At 47.0% G+C, this 17367-nt stretch overlaps 1 protein-coding gene across 5 annotated transcripts in view; it reads right to left on the bottom strand.

Moving 5' to 3' along the window:
• The window catches only part of Tiam2 (TIAM Rac1 associated GEF 2), a 108381-nt gene that overhangs the window by 6210 nt on the left and 84804 nt on the right, over positions 1 to 17367 (bottom strand). For 4 of the 5 annotated variants that reach the window (XM_036168643.1, XM_036168644.1, XM_036168645.1 and 1 more), the window contains 6 exons: positions 9059 to 9238; positions 6204 to 6272; positions 5185 to 5310; positions 4363 to 4471; positions 2638 to 2817; positions 1335 to 1453 (listed from right to left, as the gene is read on the bottom strand). In XM_036168643.1, the coding sequence (XP_036024536.1) occupies positions 1335 to 1453; positions 2638 to 2817; positions 4363 to 4471; positions 5185 to 5310; positions 6204 to 6272; positions 9059 to 9238 (783 nt within the window). Of the gene's footprint in view, positions 1 to 1334; positions 1454 to 2637; positions 2818 to 4362; positions 4472 to 5184; positions 5311 to 6203; positions 6273 to 9058; positions 9239 to 9921; positions 10012 to 17367 lie in introns of all 5 variants that reach the window. The other variant, XM_036168642.1, reaches the window with a different exon arrangement.

Below are 17367 nucleotides of genomic sequence, written 5' to 3'. Positions count from 1 at the left end.
AGCATTGCATCCGTGTGGTCATTGCTAAAATGTCCACAGGAACCATTTTGTTTGTATGGTCCCCATCAGCATGGCATGAAGTGGCTGAAGTTCTATAAATATGAGCCAACCATCAGGCTGCACCCTATTAGTAATAGGTCTAGGCCCTCCTGCCTGCTGGGCTAGCACCTTACCACTGAGCTTTATCCCTGGCCCTCTTTATTTTTTGTTTTGAAACCAGGTCTCTCCAAATTGCCTAGGCTGACCTTGAATTTACCGTGCAACCCAGACAGGCTTTAATTGTACCTAGGCCTGTTAAATAATAGGAGGTGCTGGTGTTTAGCTATAAAGTATTTACTTTGGTTTTTCGAGACAAGAGTTTCTCTGTGTAGCCCTGGCTGTCCTGGAACTCACTCTGTAGACCAGGTTGGCCTTGAGCTCACAGAGATCCATCTGCCTCTGCCTCCCGAGTGCTGGGATTAAAGATGTGCACCTCCACCGCCCTGTTTAGATCTCGTGTACACTTACATAGGTGACAATTCTGCCACAGTGGCCATGGTCATCTAAGGCGGTAGGTCTCAATCTGTGGGTCACGACCCCTTTGGGGGTCAAATGACCCCATTTACAGGGGACACATATCAGATATTTATATTACAATTTATAAAAGTAACAGTCAGCACAACATGGGGCACTGTATTTGCAAAGTTGAGAACCACTGAATTTTAAGGGCTTTGTATTAGTGTTTACTTCAGGTCACTAAACTACATCAGGCTGCTAAAAATAAAATAGTAATGTTGAAATTGACCTATGTAAATAAAAAAGCTCTGCCCTTTTTCAGTCCCTGTCACTTTCTACTAACACTACTGTTTCTTACATGTGCTTTCCAAGCTTAATGTTCTAAGTTTAGCAATCAGACAAAAATGAAAAAAATACACAGAATGTCAGCCATCCCCGGGACTGGTGGGGTAAGCAGGTAATCACTTGTGTCTGAGGCGGAAAGGTAACCGGAAGGGAACAAGCCCTATATTTTATCCCATGCTGGGCCCCTTCCTCATTCTTCCACCCCAGCCTTCCCCGTGTTCTAGTTTCTGGAACTGTAACTTTACCCTCTTAGGAAAAAAAGGAGGTGGAGAGACACCAGCTCAGTGACGCTTCTAGAGCCTCCATACAATGCTAGCATGATACAGTTACGTTTTTAGACCAGTTTAATACCTTTCCAAACCATTTCTATATAGACTATATAATTATTGTACATATTAATATCAAAAAGGCTTTGTGCCCCGGGAAAGTCTAACCAGGTAGCTGCTCTGGAAGGTCCCTAAACTCATCCACCCCGGCATGAAACCCCCACAGACCTCCTTCTCCGTGCCGCTCTGCTCTGCCACGAGCTGGTCAAACACTGTCCCGTAATCCTCATAGATCTTCTGCATCTCGTTGATGTGGCTGGCTACCTTCTCCATGGCCTTTAGTGCTTCTGAAAAATAGGAAGGTGTGCCTGCTCATTCTAAATCCCACCAAATGCCATCCTGGAGTCCAGCTCTCAACTAATAGCATGATGGAGGTACAGCTCACAACAGCCCCTTTAATCTAGGTGTCACCATCAAGGGTGGTCAGCTCATCACCCACCTCTAATTCTCTCCAAACTGAGGAGACTCTGAAAAGTGCCATTAATAAAGCTAACCTTAGTCCAGCCACATCCCCTGACAGTGCTTTGTGTGCCCCAAAGAACATGACTGCAACCAATTTCCTACTATAGTAACAGGTGCAGCTTAACCAGAGTTCTGGAGAAAAATGGGTAGTGGAACCAGAAGTTAACCCAACACTGTTGCCTGGGAGGCGGGGGAGGGGGGGAGCTGCTCTTGAAGTCAGTGTCTCTAGAACTAGCTGGCACTTCCAGCAGACTTGTTCACTTACAGCGTGAGAGGGCAGGTGGAGCTCAGTGCTAACGCGTGCCTCACTCACTGGCTCCCCAGTTCGAGGAAAAAAAACACCTACCAATGTCAATTACAAGTTCAGGTGTTAGCATGTATAAACGCAATTTGTTTGTAACTGGGGCAAGGGTAGATGAGGGACAGATGATTTTGGCAAAATCTCAGTATGTTCTATACTTTGTTCTCAGATTCAGCAGAGCTCAGAGAACTCCACAAGGTGGCACCCCACCCAGCAAGCATGAGCAGTGGCTTTAGCACAGCCAAGGGCATGGAAAAGTACAGGAGAGGCCCAATCGGGGGTCCTTACAGCACTGCTCACCGGCCACGTGACTTCAACTTACTAGGCCTGAACTACACTATTTAAAATTTTTAAATCAAATTACCCCTCTTGATCAACTCGTAAGAACAATCTCATTGTGAGATCACCTTCAAGCCAGGTGTAGCAGTGCACACCTCTAGTCCCAGCACTCAGGAGGCGGCATATTTCTGTGAGTTTCAGGCTGACCTACACTGAGTTTCAGGGCAGCCAGAGCTACACAAGGAGATCCTGTGTCTAATTTTAAAATCCCCAAAGCATGGTGAGCAGCACCCTAAAGGATGGCTGTTTTCCTTTATGGACTCTAAGATGGGCAATCACGGTGCTGAGGACTCCCAGGGAAGAGCTGTAGGCACCGGGCAAGCACTCTTGGCCAGCTGTTGAGTACAAGCAGCCTCCTTCCAGCCTTACCTGTCAGGTGATAGTGTTCCTCACTCTCATGGTCTGTCAGGGACACCAGCTCCTTGAGGAGCAGGGGGTACTTGAGCACCCTCTGAACAGGCTTGATGAGGTAAGACTCCAGCGTGGAGGAATGCTGCTTGGTGGGATTTCGGGCATCCAGAAAAGCCTTGAAGGCCTTATCGGTTTTAGCTGCAAGCAATTGACAAAAGATCCTTAGGGAGAGCACCGTGGGATGAATTAAACTGTTCCGTTATTGTCTAGCACAGTTTCACATTATTTCCTCAGTCCTTATGCCGTTCAGTCATAAAAACCCAAGTGCATTCACAGGTCGAGTGCCCAGTTATTAGCAGGTGTCTGTCACGTCTCTTACGAGGCCTGTACGTGAAGGAAGCTTGCTAGGATGGTAGAGGACACGGTCCTCACTCTGGAGAGGACTGTGGAGTCACAATGTAGCTGTGCACACCCATCACAGACTGTGCTGGGTGGCGTGGCCTGACCTAAAGATGAGCTTCCAACGATTCATTCCACAGATCCATCCGGAAAAACATTTTCTTTCCTGCCCAGCACTGGCTGTTCTTACTCTCTACACTCTTGAAAACTAGTGTCGCTCTCTACCTCTGAAGCCATGCTGCCTTCACCCCACAGCTCCAAGCAGACTAGACTTGACACCAGAGTTGCAATTTGTTCCTCCAAGTATGGAGCCCTTAGCAGCAAGAACTGCCTCCATGCAGTGTCCGTGTTATATAGGACACACACAGAAATACGGGTTCATACGATAGGGCAGTGGACAGGCCGGCCATCACACTGGGTCCCACTGGTTGCCATTGACTGACTAGCCATTTGGGGTCCAACCAGTTTGCAGAAGTGCCCTTATATAGGTTATATCTCAAGGGGAAAATCTGTAGCACTTAGGAGAGGTCACTGACCACCAGACTATGCAGGTGGTGAGATTACCTCTCATCTCCTACTGTAGCATCACCCCCTCCGTGACAGGAGAGTGGGCAGCCTCTGCGAGGCAAAGTTTATCCCAGTTCTTCCAGGGAAGCAACCTTAGTTATGCATTAGTTAGAGCATCCATTAAAAGGGGGTTTGTGAAAGGACATGCAAATGTGCTCAGTCCTTTGTTGAAAGTGACCAGAGAAGATGGATTTGGGCTAGCTCACTGTCATTTGAAGCACTCTAAGATGCATTTTTTTAAACATGGAATCTCTGGGATACTATGAAGTTCTACATTTAAATCAAATGGGTTTAAACGTCATTAGCGCGAATGTGAACCCAAGATTGTAGGAGAAACCTCTCCACTCCCTCTGTGATAGTAGGAGAGTGGCTGGTGGGCAGCCACCAGGAGGCAGCTTTTCTGAGTTCCACCAGGAAAACAGCCATAGTTATGCACTTCCTTGGAGTTGGATGGTGGAGTTTTACTTTGTAGTAGCTCCACAAGCCTAGGAACATTGACAGAAGAGTAGAAAAAACAAAAAAAAAAAAAAAAAACAGCATACATTCTCTGTATCCAGTCAGGAACAGCAAAGTGACACATGGCAAAGCCCGGGGCCCACCTGTCCACGGCTCCCCTAACAGCAAATAATCTGAAAATTTTCCCTTTAACTTTTATCGTTTTCAAGGTCAAGAGAGGAGGACAGCCCATTCAAATCACACTTGACCCCCTACTTACTGGATACAGATCTACCCCTTACCAGTTTAAAAAAAGAACTATAAAGGCAATAAACTACTCACCTCGCTCTAGAACCTTCTGGACTTTAATGTGGTTGGCACAGAATCCACTGTACAGTTTAAAGTGGTCGGCATAATAGAGGAAGGAGCCTCCAAGGGAAAAGAGCAACTTCTAGAAGGGATGAGAGAAGGTGAAATCAAACACATCTTCCATGTGCTCTGGCCTCAGCGGATAACTCGCTGCCGACAACTGTCGGCGCTGCTCTGTTCAGTCTGTAGGTGGAGACCAGTCTAGGCATTGCCCTAGCAGACCTTCAAATGGATGGGGAAGGTCCAGGCAGAGGAGTTTCCTGGAGACAGATTGACTGTATCTGATGGATGGGACTGTATCTGATGGATGGGATTACAGTGGTCTAAGTGGTACGGGGATTCTCAGAGTCACCCACTCCATTATGTGGGATGAACTGTGCCTACTGTATGCTCCTAAAACCCTTTCTACTGTCTTCTACTCTCTCACCCCTGGAAGAACTTCCTATGAGCCCTGGTCCTCACTCCTTCACAAGGGACAAACTTCCCTGATGGCCATCTGAAACCTGCGCTTTCCAGCCCAGGTTCCCAGGACCACATAAAAGGACTCCAGTGCAGGGAAGCTGCTCTTGCCTCAAAAGAAGTTGCTGCAGTACCTTTCTTGAAAGTGAGTAAAGAACAGGTGGTCCAGACGGCTGACCACCGAGAGCAGTCACTCCAGGAGAAAACCACAAAGCCGGCAGTCCCCCACCCACAGAGAAAGGGGGGCAAGGGAACACACAAACTTCATCGACTTAGGGGATAACTTTACACCCTACCCACTTCTATTTGCTTTAAACCCAAATCCAAAATACTTACTCGAAACTGGGAGGGGGTTTCCAGGACACTGAAGTCTGAGGAAGCAGAGATTCCGTCCTCCAGAGTCTCCAGGAACACTTTCTGAAACTCCAGCATCTCTGGCAAGCTCCCAAATAGTGACTCCATCTATAGGAAGGGTGAGGTGTGAAAAGGTGTAACCAGGACAAGCTAGCCTCCCTCACCTCCGCCATGGAAGTGTGCCTGGGAAGCAGGTATAAGCAGGTCCTTTACAGAGCACATTCACAGGGGTGTAGTCTCCACCTAGAGACAGCTCCAGCTCCTGGCTATCCCACAGTTCCAAGATAACATTTTAAGTGGATTGGAATTCACATCAGAGAAAATGGAAATCATTAGAAAGGAGCTAATTCTTGTGATTGATTAACAATTCATATATTGGAAGGCAACGTTTGGCTGAATCTCCTGTCAAACAAACAAAAAACTCAAGACCACCCTTCTGCCTTTATCAGTGCACTACCACTTTCTAGAACAGTAGGCCACATCAGTGACTTTAAAGGAGGTCACATATAAGACTTTCTGAGGATCCTTCAGCTTCAGTGTTGCTTGGGACTGCAGCTATATTCTAGGACAGTTGTGTCCAGCCTGCAATCCATGGGCTAAATGAAGTCATAGGCAGCTATGGATACAGCTCAGCCCAAATTCACTAACTTCATGAAAAGATGATTTTGTTTGCATCAGGTGTGGTGGCATACAATCTTAATCTTAGCACTGGAGAGGTAGAGGCTGGCAGATCTCTGTAAATTCAAAGCCATCCTGGTCTACATAGTGAGTTCCAGGCCAGCCAGGATACACAGTGAGACCCTTATCCCCATAAAAAAAATTTTTGCATGTTTTGTTGTTGTTGTTTTGTTTTGTTTATTTAACTGTGGTTCCTGGGTGTGAACTTTGTAGGTAGGAACATCATTTGTAATGTTAAAAAAAAGAACACAGCTGGTCTAGGCCCTGTGCTAAAAGGCTGGAAAAGAGGACTGGAGTGCAGAAAAAAAGTATTTGCTATTTACCTCATCTTGGGTAAGGAAAGTCTCATTCTGGAGTGGCTCCAAGTACAGTTCAAAGAGGCAGCTCAGATCCTGAAAGCCAAGAGAAGAATCTCTTTAACATACATGTCCAAAAGAACCAGTTGGTTCCAGTAGCCTAGGCAGCAACTCCCAAGACTCCCATTAGGAAAGGTGGTATTTGCCTTGTTGAAATTCTTGACCTTCAAAGCGGCTATCGTTGCTCACCTACTACAAAGGTTGGTGCCACCGTACTGCCACCTCCTGGATTTCACATAGTCACTATACAGTGTTAGCACCCACTCTGAGGTTAACTTCTTACCGCCAGAACAGGCTGGCTTTCCTGCCACAGAAGCCATCATTTCTCCGAAGGGGAAGAGAGGCTAGACACCAGGGACCTGGCTTTCTCTTTGGCACCAGGGAGCATGGTGACAGCCTCTGGGTGGAGTTGTGAGACAAGACCCAGGCAGTTCTTCAACTTCAGGCCGAAACGAGCAGAATTTCCAACAAGTGCAAGAGCACCAACAGTGAGCGAGCGGCAGGAATGTTTACAATCTAAGCCACACTTGAGTCTCTCCTGGACTAGTCCCTCAGAGAACACAACAGTGGGAGTACTGACGCAACCCACCAAAGTTTCTATTAAAGTTTAAGAACTTGAAGCCAGAAACAGTATGTGATTTAGTGACAAGAAAGACTTCTTTGGGGTTTCATTTATTCTGAAGAATTAGGAGTTAGGTATCTAGCGCTAGTTGACGGAACTGACTCCCTGGCTTTGCAAGGGCGAAGTCTTAGAAACCAGAGAGCCGAGGGAAGCCCAGAGTGCCCGCTGCTGCCCCTTCCCCGCCCCCCGTGCCTTCCTAGCGGCAGTTGTGAGCCAAAAACCCCAGAACTGCTGGTGCATCACACTCAAGAGCCCCCCTGGTTCCCCACCTCCCCTTGTACCACAGCAGTCTGGCATGTGAGAAGGGCAGGTAGCAGTGAGTCACTGGAGCAGATCTGGGGGGGACACACAAATGTAGAAAACTTTCAGGTGCATGCGGAGATTTGGGGTTAGATTCAAGCAAGGAACTTCTGTGTTACATGTCAGCAACAGAGAAAGAAATGAAGGGATGGGAGGAGCATGTGGGGATTGTGCGTTCACACTAAGTATTGTCATTTGTCAGGCCGCCCGTCACTCCTGTCCAGGCTAATGCCACTCGCTCAGAGGACTTACTGCACAGCAAGAGCAGGTCACCGCTGAGCTGGGGCTGACAAAGAGCCTCCATGCCTGGAGCCCTATGGAAACAAACGGCAGGGTTCTTGCAGGGAAGGAAGAGCTGGTCCTTCCTTGCCTGCCTGATCACACATCCCTCAGGAGCTAATGAGTAGCACTGCACACGGCCCTCCTGGTAGAATGCAATCCAAAAGGAAGATGGGAAACCGTGGTGACAGAGCGGAGGAGTTCTCTTTCCAACTCTGCCCTGGACCCAGCAGGTTCTGGGATGCTGCTCAGAATATGTCCCATGGCTCTTGAGCCTCAGAAGTATTCCCAGGACCCAGAGCAAAGGTTGTGGATATGCTGGGTCACTCAGGAACCTCTGAGCTCCCTGGGCAGTCAGCCTCCCTCCCCCGCTCCACTGCATACAGAACAAGACTTAATAGAAAGTAAAACTCCAATCTCTGGCGGTTCTTTCTCTCCCCACGGACCGATACAGAGCTAGCTATGAATAAGACTTTTGAGGGCGTCCTGGGGAAGTGGCAGTGGCACACTTGAAGGAGAAGCCCAGATCTGTCACTGCTATTGTTTTCAGAGAGTCTGCTGTAGACCAGCCTGGCCTCAAACTCACCACGGAGCTGAAGACACACTGAGCTCCTGCTCTCCCATCTTCTACTTCCAGAGTGTTGAGATTACAGGCATGCACCATCATGGCCACCTCTACAGTATCAAACCCAGGGCTCGGGGTATGCTAGGCAAGTACTGTCCCAACTAAGCTACTGTCCCAGCTCCTCCTTGGGTCTGTTTCATAGAGGAAAGGGTAATACCCCTCATGTGTGTACCAATGTGTAACTCCTGGACTTCACATACTGAGAATTTCTGGAAAGCCATTGATAAGCACAGGGCCCACCCAACAGGGAAGTTGGGGAGGACCCTCCAAGGGCCATGAAGCACAACAAGGCAGACCAGGCCTGGATTCCCAGCCACTGTCCTACGCCATACCCTTCCAGAAACTGACAACTGAGACAAGCTTAAAATAGACCCAAAGCCTGAGCAAATGCTTAAAGCAGAGAATACTGTCTTTCCAATCTCCTATGTTAATAAACATTCCCCAAAGCACAAAATAGGGCCTAGCTGTTGAGAGAAAGAAATGAATTCAGCAGGTACCCCAGACTGCGGTGGCTCTGCCTTTGTCATGGTATGAGAACAGCCCATGTGATGGCTAAAACACCTGTGTGTGGGCCTACATTCTGCCCAGGGACCTCCATGGATCGGACTGACCACCTGGACTCTGAGGACCTACATTCAGGACCTACAATCTCAAAGGAGATTGCTCCCCAGCTCCTCATAATCAAAGAGATCTCTACCCTTCTTGCTAAAGCAGTGTAGACTCCGTTCCCACAGATTGCAAATAATGAACTACAACATCTGTTTCCATAGTGAAAAGCTACCTTGGCAACAAAATGAGCCAAGAATCCATTTTTTTTTTTCCTCAGTTCTCTCACCCTCTCAACCTGCTCTTCCTTCTCTGTAGCAATCAACTCAAGGAGCACATGTCTACCTCCTGAGTGGCAGACGTCTCAGGCAAAGGAGGTGATCTGAGGCCTTTGCCAGTGTGACCTCACCGTCAATCAAAGAGGTAGGAATGCCCAGCACTTCCCGTTACCTTCACATAAGACTTCTCTGTGTCTATGAGCTCCTGGATAACTTTTCGGAGGCGGTCTGCATCAGAGAGGTGGCGAGCCAGAGGCCTGGAAGGTGGGTCCTGGCTCTCCATTGGTGCTTCCATACCGTTGGTGTGGGTGCTGGTAAAGCCCCTGCAGAGCTCAACGATCTGTTCAGCACTCTGAGAGAAGACAAGAAAGGCAAAGTCACACTCAGGACACTGCTGGCCGGCACTGGGTGGGCACCTCACCCAGAACACCAAGTGTTCCCACCTGCCCCCAGGACATTGTCAACAAGTCTCACAGAGATGCAGGTCCAGGGCCCACAGCTTCATAAACCTCAGACGACTCTCACTATAACCAGAGTCCTGTGTTTCCTGTTGGAACACAATGCTCCCTGCTATCATAAGCGCTGTGGATGATCAAAGAGTCAGGAATAGGGCTAACACTACTGAAATTGAGGTTGCTCTAAAAATCCAGACATAGAGCTTTCTGAACAGAACATAGAGGAGGCAGACTCACAGACTCCATCCTGTCCTCCACAATTGGCCCAACAAGCGTTCCAACTCCCAGTGATCTGGGAGCCTCAGACATGGTGAAGTACCATGGCAATTTCAGGATGGCTTGGCCCCAGTCTGCCTGAAGTTCTGCCCTCAAATCCATTCATTTAGCCTGAGCCAAGTAGCAGTTATAAATGAGACCGCTCAAGCTGGGTAGGCATACACTAGGATGGATGAGAAGGTGAGACACGAATTGCACGCCTCAGAAAAACGAGCCATTCTGTTCCTCCATCCCTTTCTGTTCTAGCTCCTCTGCCTCCCAACACAGTGTCTTCACTCAACTGAAAATCAGAATCAAGACAGACCTCAGCAACAACCCCGCCTGGCCTTGCTGTCCGGTTCAATGAATACCAACTGTAATTGTGCTCAGTCTCCAAAGAAGCAGAGGGTAGCTCCTGCCCAAGGAAAGAAGACGTGCCAAGGTTAGAAACATCAGAGTGCAGACTGGGAACCAGCAAGAGCGTGAGTAGAACGAATGGAAAATGCAGACATGCCGACGGAAAGATCCATCCTGGAATAGAAAATCATGGGAAACCAGCTAAGAGGTCAGTTGTAATGTGGTCCTAAGAGGTGAATGAGCCAAGGAGGAGCCCAGAATGAGCTAATGATACAGCAGGAACATGGACATAGACATCCAGAGCCTAACTCCAGGGACAGGTAACAGCGAGGCTGTACCAGACACCCACTGCCTTCATTTTGACAGGAATCCTGGGTTACACACGGTATGAGATGAAATGTTTACAACTGAACACACAGACTTCAAAAGGAGTTTACTACAAAACAGTTCAAGCAGAAAAACAATTTTCCTTGAATATGCATATTTTCTACTTGTTCTTATTTTTAAATTTGAATACAAATATTTCTGGTAATGCCTATCAGAAGACGTATATAAAATTCAGTAAGAAAGCAGCTGGCCTGGGCCATAGCTCCACTGAGAGGGTGCTCTCCTAGGTTGGGCAGGTTTCCTGGGTTTGATGCCAAGCACCACAAAAGCCAACTTAGACATGGTAATGCACCTCTGTGCTGCCCACGCTCAGGAGGCAGAGGCAGGAAGGTCAGAAACCAAGTCATCTTCAACTACAAAGCAAGTTTGAGGCCTGCCTGAGCTACATCAAACACTGCTCCCCTACCCTGCAATCCTGCCTCCCAAAATTACAGATCTGAAGGCTTCGGAATACAGCTTGGTTTTTCACATGTCTCGAATCATGTGTACAGCAATCAGGTTTTATGATCTATTTTGGAAGCTCTTGCCTCACCACATCCTAACACAGGGGAGGGCAACCAGAGGTGGCAGCCTTTCTCCTCCAGGACATGAAGGACATGAAGGACTACCACTAAGACACTCAAGACTCCTGCCTTCCCCTCCTCGCCAGTGGACCCCAGCATTACACTCATTTTGATCTGGAAGCTTTCAAACACCATGCTATTCTGAACCAGAGTCCCTGGAGTCCCATCCCAGGTGGGGTTTTTAATTTATTCATTTGTATTTCTTGGCTTCATTTTGTGAGACAAGGTCTTACTACATAGGCCTGGCTGGCCAGGGACTTGCTGAATAGGCCAGGCTTGCTCTGAACTTGCAGCAGCCCCCTGCCCGAGTGCTGAGATCACAGGTCCAGCAGTGTGCTTGTTTTAAAATGGGGTCACACACACACAACTTTGCATTTGAGGTCTTCTCACCTTGCCCTCCCAAATGTTAGATGACAGGGATAGACCACCACGCCCAACACCATAGGTATTTACTCAAAGCTTCCCCCTAAGTGATGCTGAGGAGGGTGGCCTTCAGGAGAACTACTGGTCTACCTATCAGGACAGCTATACCTGCCTGGGTTTCCCGGGAGTGGCACTGACTCCAGCTTGGATCACCTTTTCCCCAGGATGGCAACATACAAGAGGCAGAGAATAGGGTTACATCCAGAAAAGCACATTGCCAAAAAGTCATACCCAAACTGCGGCCCTGGTTCTGGGCCTAACCTTCTACTAACTACTGAAAAGCCCATGAGAATAACAAGCTCTAAAACTCACGTACTTGAAATTTTATTCTGGGATTTGCACCACACACTCAGACAATGCAATTCTGTAATCCTGAAAATGAATAGTCTCCAGAGCTGCAGAATCTATATTAAGCTTGCATATACCGCACAAAATAAGATCTGACAAAATGCACCATAAGTTAAATGGCATCTGGTGAGATTACAGTTTTGCCTTGCTGGGATGTCAAAAATCACACCTAACATTGCAGTGTTAAAATAACAAGATTTCAAAAATAAAATATCTTGCCATTTTAGAAAAATCAGAATTCATTTTAAAAACACTTCTCATAGGATTGACTTCCAAAAAGTGAATGTTAGCCGGGTTATTTCAATGGCAAATTTACTTGTCAAGATACTGCAATTAAGTGTGCAAGTACTACAAAGAAAGTCTTCGCACACTTAACAGTTTAAGCACTTGTCTAAAGGTGGCTGCAAGGATGACCTGGATCACGAGGAGGCGGGATCATAGAGTACAAGAGTGATGACATGTTTTTAAGGCTGCACATGGCAGCTTCACCTGGATACAGGTCACTTCCTCTGTACTTCCCAATGGTAATAAGCATCACACAGTAACAGGCCACAGTCTGTGCGAGTATGGTTAAGTTACTTACGAGTGGTGACATTTTGGAGTCTTCTGCATCCTTATCGATGAACAAATACTAGCAGTACCTATCTGTCAGGTCACTGTACTCTTTACCGTGTGGGTACAAGAGGAGAGGAAACTTCCATGTGTTGAGTGCCTGCACCACACCACACCACACCACACCACACCTGTGAGGTCCTCCCACAGAAGGTGCCAGCATCTTCGCTTTAGCATGACCCACTGATACTTTGCAGATGGCCATAGCACTGGCCACTCATAACATACACAGCACAGCATGGGCAAAGAGAACCTATTCTTCCTGCTGCCTCAACCTACCAAAGGGTTCAGACTCTCCTGCCTGGATGTTAGAAGGATGTAGTCATCACCGCTCAGAGTGGTGAATATAACAAGCATCCTTGCATAGACAGCACTTTAGGGCCCATCTTGGGGCAACTGGGAAGTCTGTCCGGCCATGCAGACCTCAGCCCCATGATGGCTGCTTGAAAGCAGAAGACATGGTTACAAGTTGAAGGTAGGCATGTGTGAAGACTCAGGTACCCAACAGTGCCGAGTAGATTCTGTGCAGAGCAGAAAGCCCAGGCTCAGGCTCATGGCGGGCCTCACTGTTTGCAAGAGGACAGAAAACATTCTTTTCATGAATGTCTCAAAAGAATACAAAGTTTCCCTTAAAACTGTCTGGAAAAGCCAAGTATGGATACTCTCACCCCACACCCAAAATGTTCTTTCAAATTTTTACTTGGCATGGTAGTGCACATCTAAAAATCTAACACTGGAAAGTTTGGGGCAAGAGGACTGCAACACCAAGGCTAGCCTGGGCTACACAGTGAGATCTTGTCTCTAAAGAAATCAATTTAAAATTGTCAGGTATTTAGAGCCACCAAGTTTGACTCCTACTGGAAAACAATTTCATCATCTCTATAGGCAAGGCCTGACTCACTGTGGCACTCTGAAATCAGACAGATGCCTAGGCAAAGTTCTTCTGGGTTTTGTTTCAATGTGTGGATAAGACACCTTCTGCCTCCCCATAAAAGAGGCAATGTGTCTATTCTCAAGGAGCCCAGAAAAACATTTGGAAGGACAGCACCAACACTGCTTCCAATGAGCACGCACTTAACCTCAGTTACTCCTCGGAGGAAAGTAGGGCAGCGTCTTGTTCAAACCAAATTCTGAGCGACCCTACACAGCCCTCCTAACCCAGACAACAAGGCACTTTCCACCAGAAAATACCGCAACAGCCTCGCTGTGACTTGGTTTACAAAATCCCTAGATCGTAAAACAGCAATTCCTATTTGGAGACATCCCTCGCCTGCGTTTCCTTGAGGGCTTCAGAATCTTAAAAGTAACTGCTAAGGGTTAAAGTGCCTCATATTATGGGATTCCATAGCTACTGCACTTGTCAGAAGCCCCATGATGCATCATAACCGAGCCTCATCTCGAGGCTGTGTGCAACAGTGTCCCCAGCCATGGCTCCAGGTATGGCAAGCTATTTTTGTCTAAAGGGCTTGAGTTCAGAAAACATTTTTTCAGCCTACGGAAACAAGATTCAAAAGTGCTAGATAACAAAATAATATTTCATATGGAAACACTAGAAGTGAAATGTATGTTATTTTTGGGTTCTCAGCCTACAGGAAAAGCTTGGAGGTGGGTGTCAGTAGCAGATGTATCCAAAACACTGACCCACCCAATAATGTGATGTTGAGTAACTGGGCATATTGTAAACAGCCTAGCAGAAATAAAGATATTATAAAGAGAAGGCACACAGGACTCCCAATCTAACTATCAGACTATTGAAATAATGAACCCCAAAGAAATGAGAATATCCCCAGGAATCTCATGGAGAAGGAAAGGGGTACCGGACAGAGAAGGACCTTGTCTCCCTGAAAGAGACTTCATAGTTTGAACAACTTGTTAGACCACCTTATAGGATGAGACTGAAGCCCAGATAAGGATGGGTCAGTGGTGGGTGGGCCCCACTTGACCAGAACTGTTTAGATGTGCATGCACATCCTTAGCCCTCTAAACTCTGCTCTCACTCAGGGCCAGGAAAACAGACTTGAAGGATTCACGCATTCTCTCTCTTCCCTAACTGGCTGCATTGAATAAATCCCTTTCTCTGCTTTCCACTATCAATTTGGATCTTTTAATTGGCTTATTAAAGACAGCTGGATGGATCTGACTTGGAGCACAGGTTATCCATACCTCAATGCTGATAGCAATATATACAATGTGTGTTACTTACATGTCTGGCTGCCTCCTTCTCCTCTCTTCTCTCCCTCACACTTACCAGCTCTATCCTAGGCCACTGACCTGAACCCAAGGCAAATCTGCATGAGGCCCACAGAGCTTCTCAATGCTGTAGGATATCAATCAGGCAGAAGACTTGGGTTGATGATGCCTCTGCCTTTAAAGTACTAGAATAATGTCAGGCCTATTGAAGATGATAAACCTTATGGATGCCCCAGCTCAGGCAGAGTGTGCAGGCAGGGTATGGTTAGTATGCTCCATGTTCTTATTAAAGAGAAAAAAAATCCTCTGTTCACTGTCTCGAAGCCATGAGGAGGCTGTGTTCCTGTTCAAACTCAGGGCAACCATGGTGTCAGCTGTCACTTCTAGCAAATTAGTCAAGTCAGGAAAGTTCGCCTTCGGGGAAAAAGACGATTAAAAAGTACAAGGACTTTTCCTCAACTCACTCTGTGCTTTATTCCACGTGTCACTAACTTACAGAAAGAGCTAATATTACCAACATGACTGACAGAAGGGATCTGGAACCACGGGCTGACAGGAGATCACCCCAGAAAGGTTGACGGGCAGAAAGAGATCACGGGTCTCAAGCAGAAGGACCACCTCCCAGACTTCCCCACAGCAGCAGGGTTGGATGGCCACATTGCATTCTGTGAGGTCCTCGGAGGCAGCTAGCAGGCCTACAGGCAACATGGTGGTGCCTTGGCGGGATGGAGTGGAGATGACCAGTGATACCTGTCAAACCATTTGCCTTAGAGTGTTATCAGTGGAACCCCAGGCAAGCCTTTACATGTACCTCAGTTGGTAGAATGCATTATAGAGCACGCAGGAAGCCCTGAGTTCAGTCCCCAGTGCCCAATAAACCAGGAATGCTGGCCCATTCCGGTCATCCCAGCACTGTGGGGGCATGGGTGGGGGTGGCAGAAGAATCAGAAGTTCAAAGTCATTCTTCTGGAAAGTTCAACGCCAGCCTGGGCTACATGAGACCCTGCCTAAAAAGAAAACTAAAAAGGAACTCCAATAATGAGATTTTTGTCTTTAACAAAGAGATAAAAGGACCCCCCCCAAACCACCTTGGTTCTTCCCCTCCCCGCTTGACCAGTGTTCTAGTCATAACTAGGCTAAATGAGACAGTAAACCATGAAATTAACAGTCAAATAAATCATAGTACAAATGCAATAAGTCACAGCAGACATATCAGACACTGGAAGACACTGACCTCTACTGACCAAAAGAGGTCAGGATTTGTTAGTCAGAGAAAAGGTATCTATGGTTTTTAAAGCAATTTTATGCATATGTTCTACATATTAATATGCATGAGTAGATTTTTATAAAATGTGATATGTATGTGCATGTGTATATGTGTATATGTATATAATATGCAGTGGTTAACACTGCATTTCAAATTATTTTAATTTTAATCTTTGGGCTTATCTGAATTTCCGCATTTTTATAGTAGTTGAATTTTTATTTATTTTTTTCTAAATAGAGTCATTTCCTGTTATTTTACAAAAATGATTCAAGGCAAAAAAAAAGGCTCCACAAGATGTTTGATTTGCAAGAGGAGTGTGAAGAGTGAGGCTGACTCATCCTTCCCTCACAGTGCCCAGAGTGTGGCCGGAAAGGTGAACTCAGAGCAAGGCATCTCAGTGCGACCAGTGGACCCAAAGACTGGAACCCTTTGGAAACAAATGACAAAGCTCTTCTGGGCAGAAGAGGCCAGGGACACGAACACTAAAGTTATGACTGAAGATAAAGGCAATGTCATGGGCCTAAGACGGGATGAGGCGGCTGGACTCTGCAGGAACTGAGGGCCAGTGTGAAGAAGGGCCTGGCCCTGAGACAGGTGGACGTGACAGGAAAAGAGAGGCAGGGGCCTCTCTTTGCTGAGATTGTGGGCACTAAGCATGGGGAACAAGAGGTAGTGACCTTTATGCCAAGGAGAGGAGCCCACGGAACAGTGGTTATACACAGAGAAACTCACTGGACCTGGGTGCTGCAGTCCATTGGATGCCTGTCACCTACAGGACACATGTCCAGGACAGCAAGGTGAAGGCCCGAGGGCATCATGAACACTGATCGTCCTGGCCACTCCCTCTTATTCCTCCAGTTTGTAGCCAGAAACCAAAATAGCCCATGCTAGACCATGTGTCCTCAAATACCTCTTTCAAGTGGCAGAAGATACACACACACACACACACACACACACACACACACACACACACACACTGTGCAGTTAAAACCCTGGCATGGCAGGCACCAACCACGTGACCTTAACTAGCCTCTCCTAACTCAATTCCCGTATCTAAAGATGACATACTAAAGGTGCCGCAGAGGATTCAATGAGGGGGAAAATGTGTACAAATAACCCACAAAGGACAAGGAGCTCAATGAAAGTTACTGCCCAGAGAACTGTCATCTTCTTTTATAATCTGTGAGTGTTGCACATATTCCAAATGCATGCACACATGTGTAAATAACATGCATGCAAGGTCAGAGGCCAACCTTGAGTGTTGGTCCTCATCTTCCATTTGAGTTGGGACACAGTCTCTTGGTTTGGTTTTTGTTTTTTCCTGCTACGCGCTCCAGGTTAGCTGGTTCACGAGCTCTAGGAATTCTACATCCTATCTTGTGGTAGGAGCCCTGGGATTACAGACATGGGGTATCACACCTGGCTTTACATAAGTGCTGGAGATTTGAACTCAGATCCCCAGGATTCCACAGCAAGTGCTTTTCCAGTGGGCAGAGCCATCTCCAAAGTCCTGCCCAGGGAGTTTAATGTGTCAACTTCATTTATCTCAAATGTCTGAAAGGACATATTTTCTCTGGTTGCCCCAAAGGACAAGCCAAAACAGTCCAGTTTTATCAGTAATTTT

The sequence above is a fragment of the Onychomys torridus genome, chromosome 19 (assembly GCF_903995425.1).
Source record: "Onychomys torridus chromosome 19, mOncTor1.1, whole genome shotgun sequence".
Classification (NCBI taxonomy): domain Eukaryota; kingdom Metazoa; phylum Chordata; class Mammalia; order Rodentia; family Cricetidae; genus Onychomys; species Onychomys torridus.
This window is presented reverse-complemented; position numbering and strand designations above follow the sequence as displayed.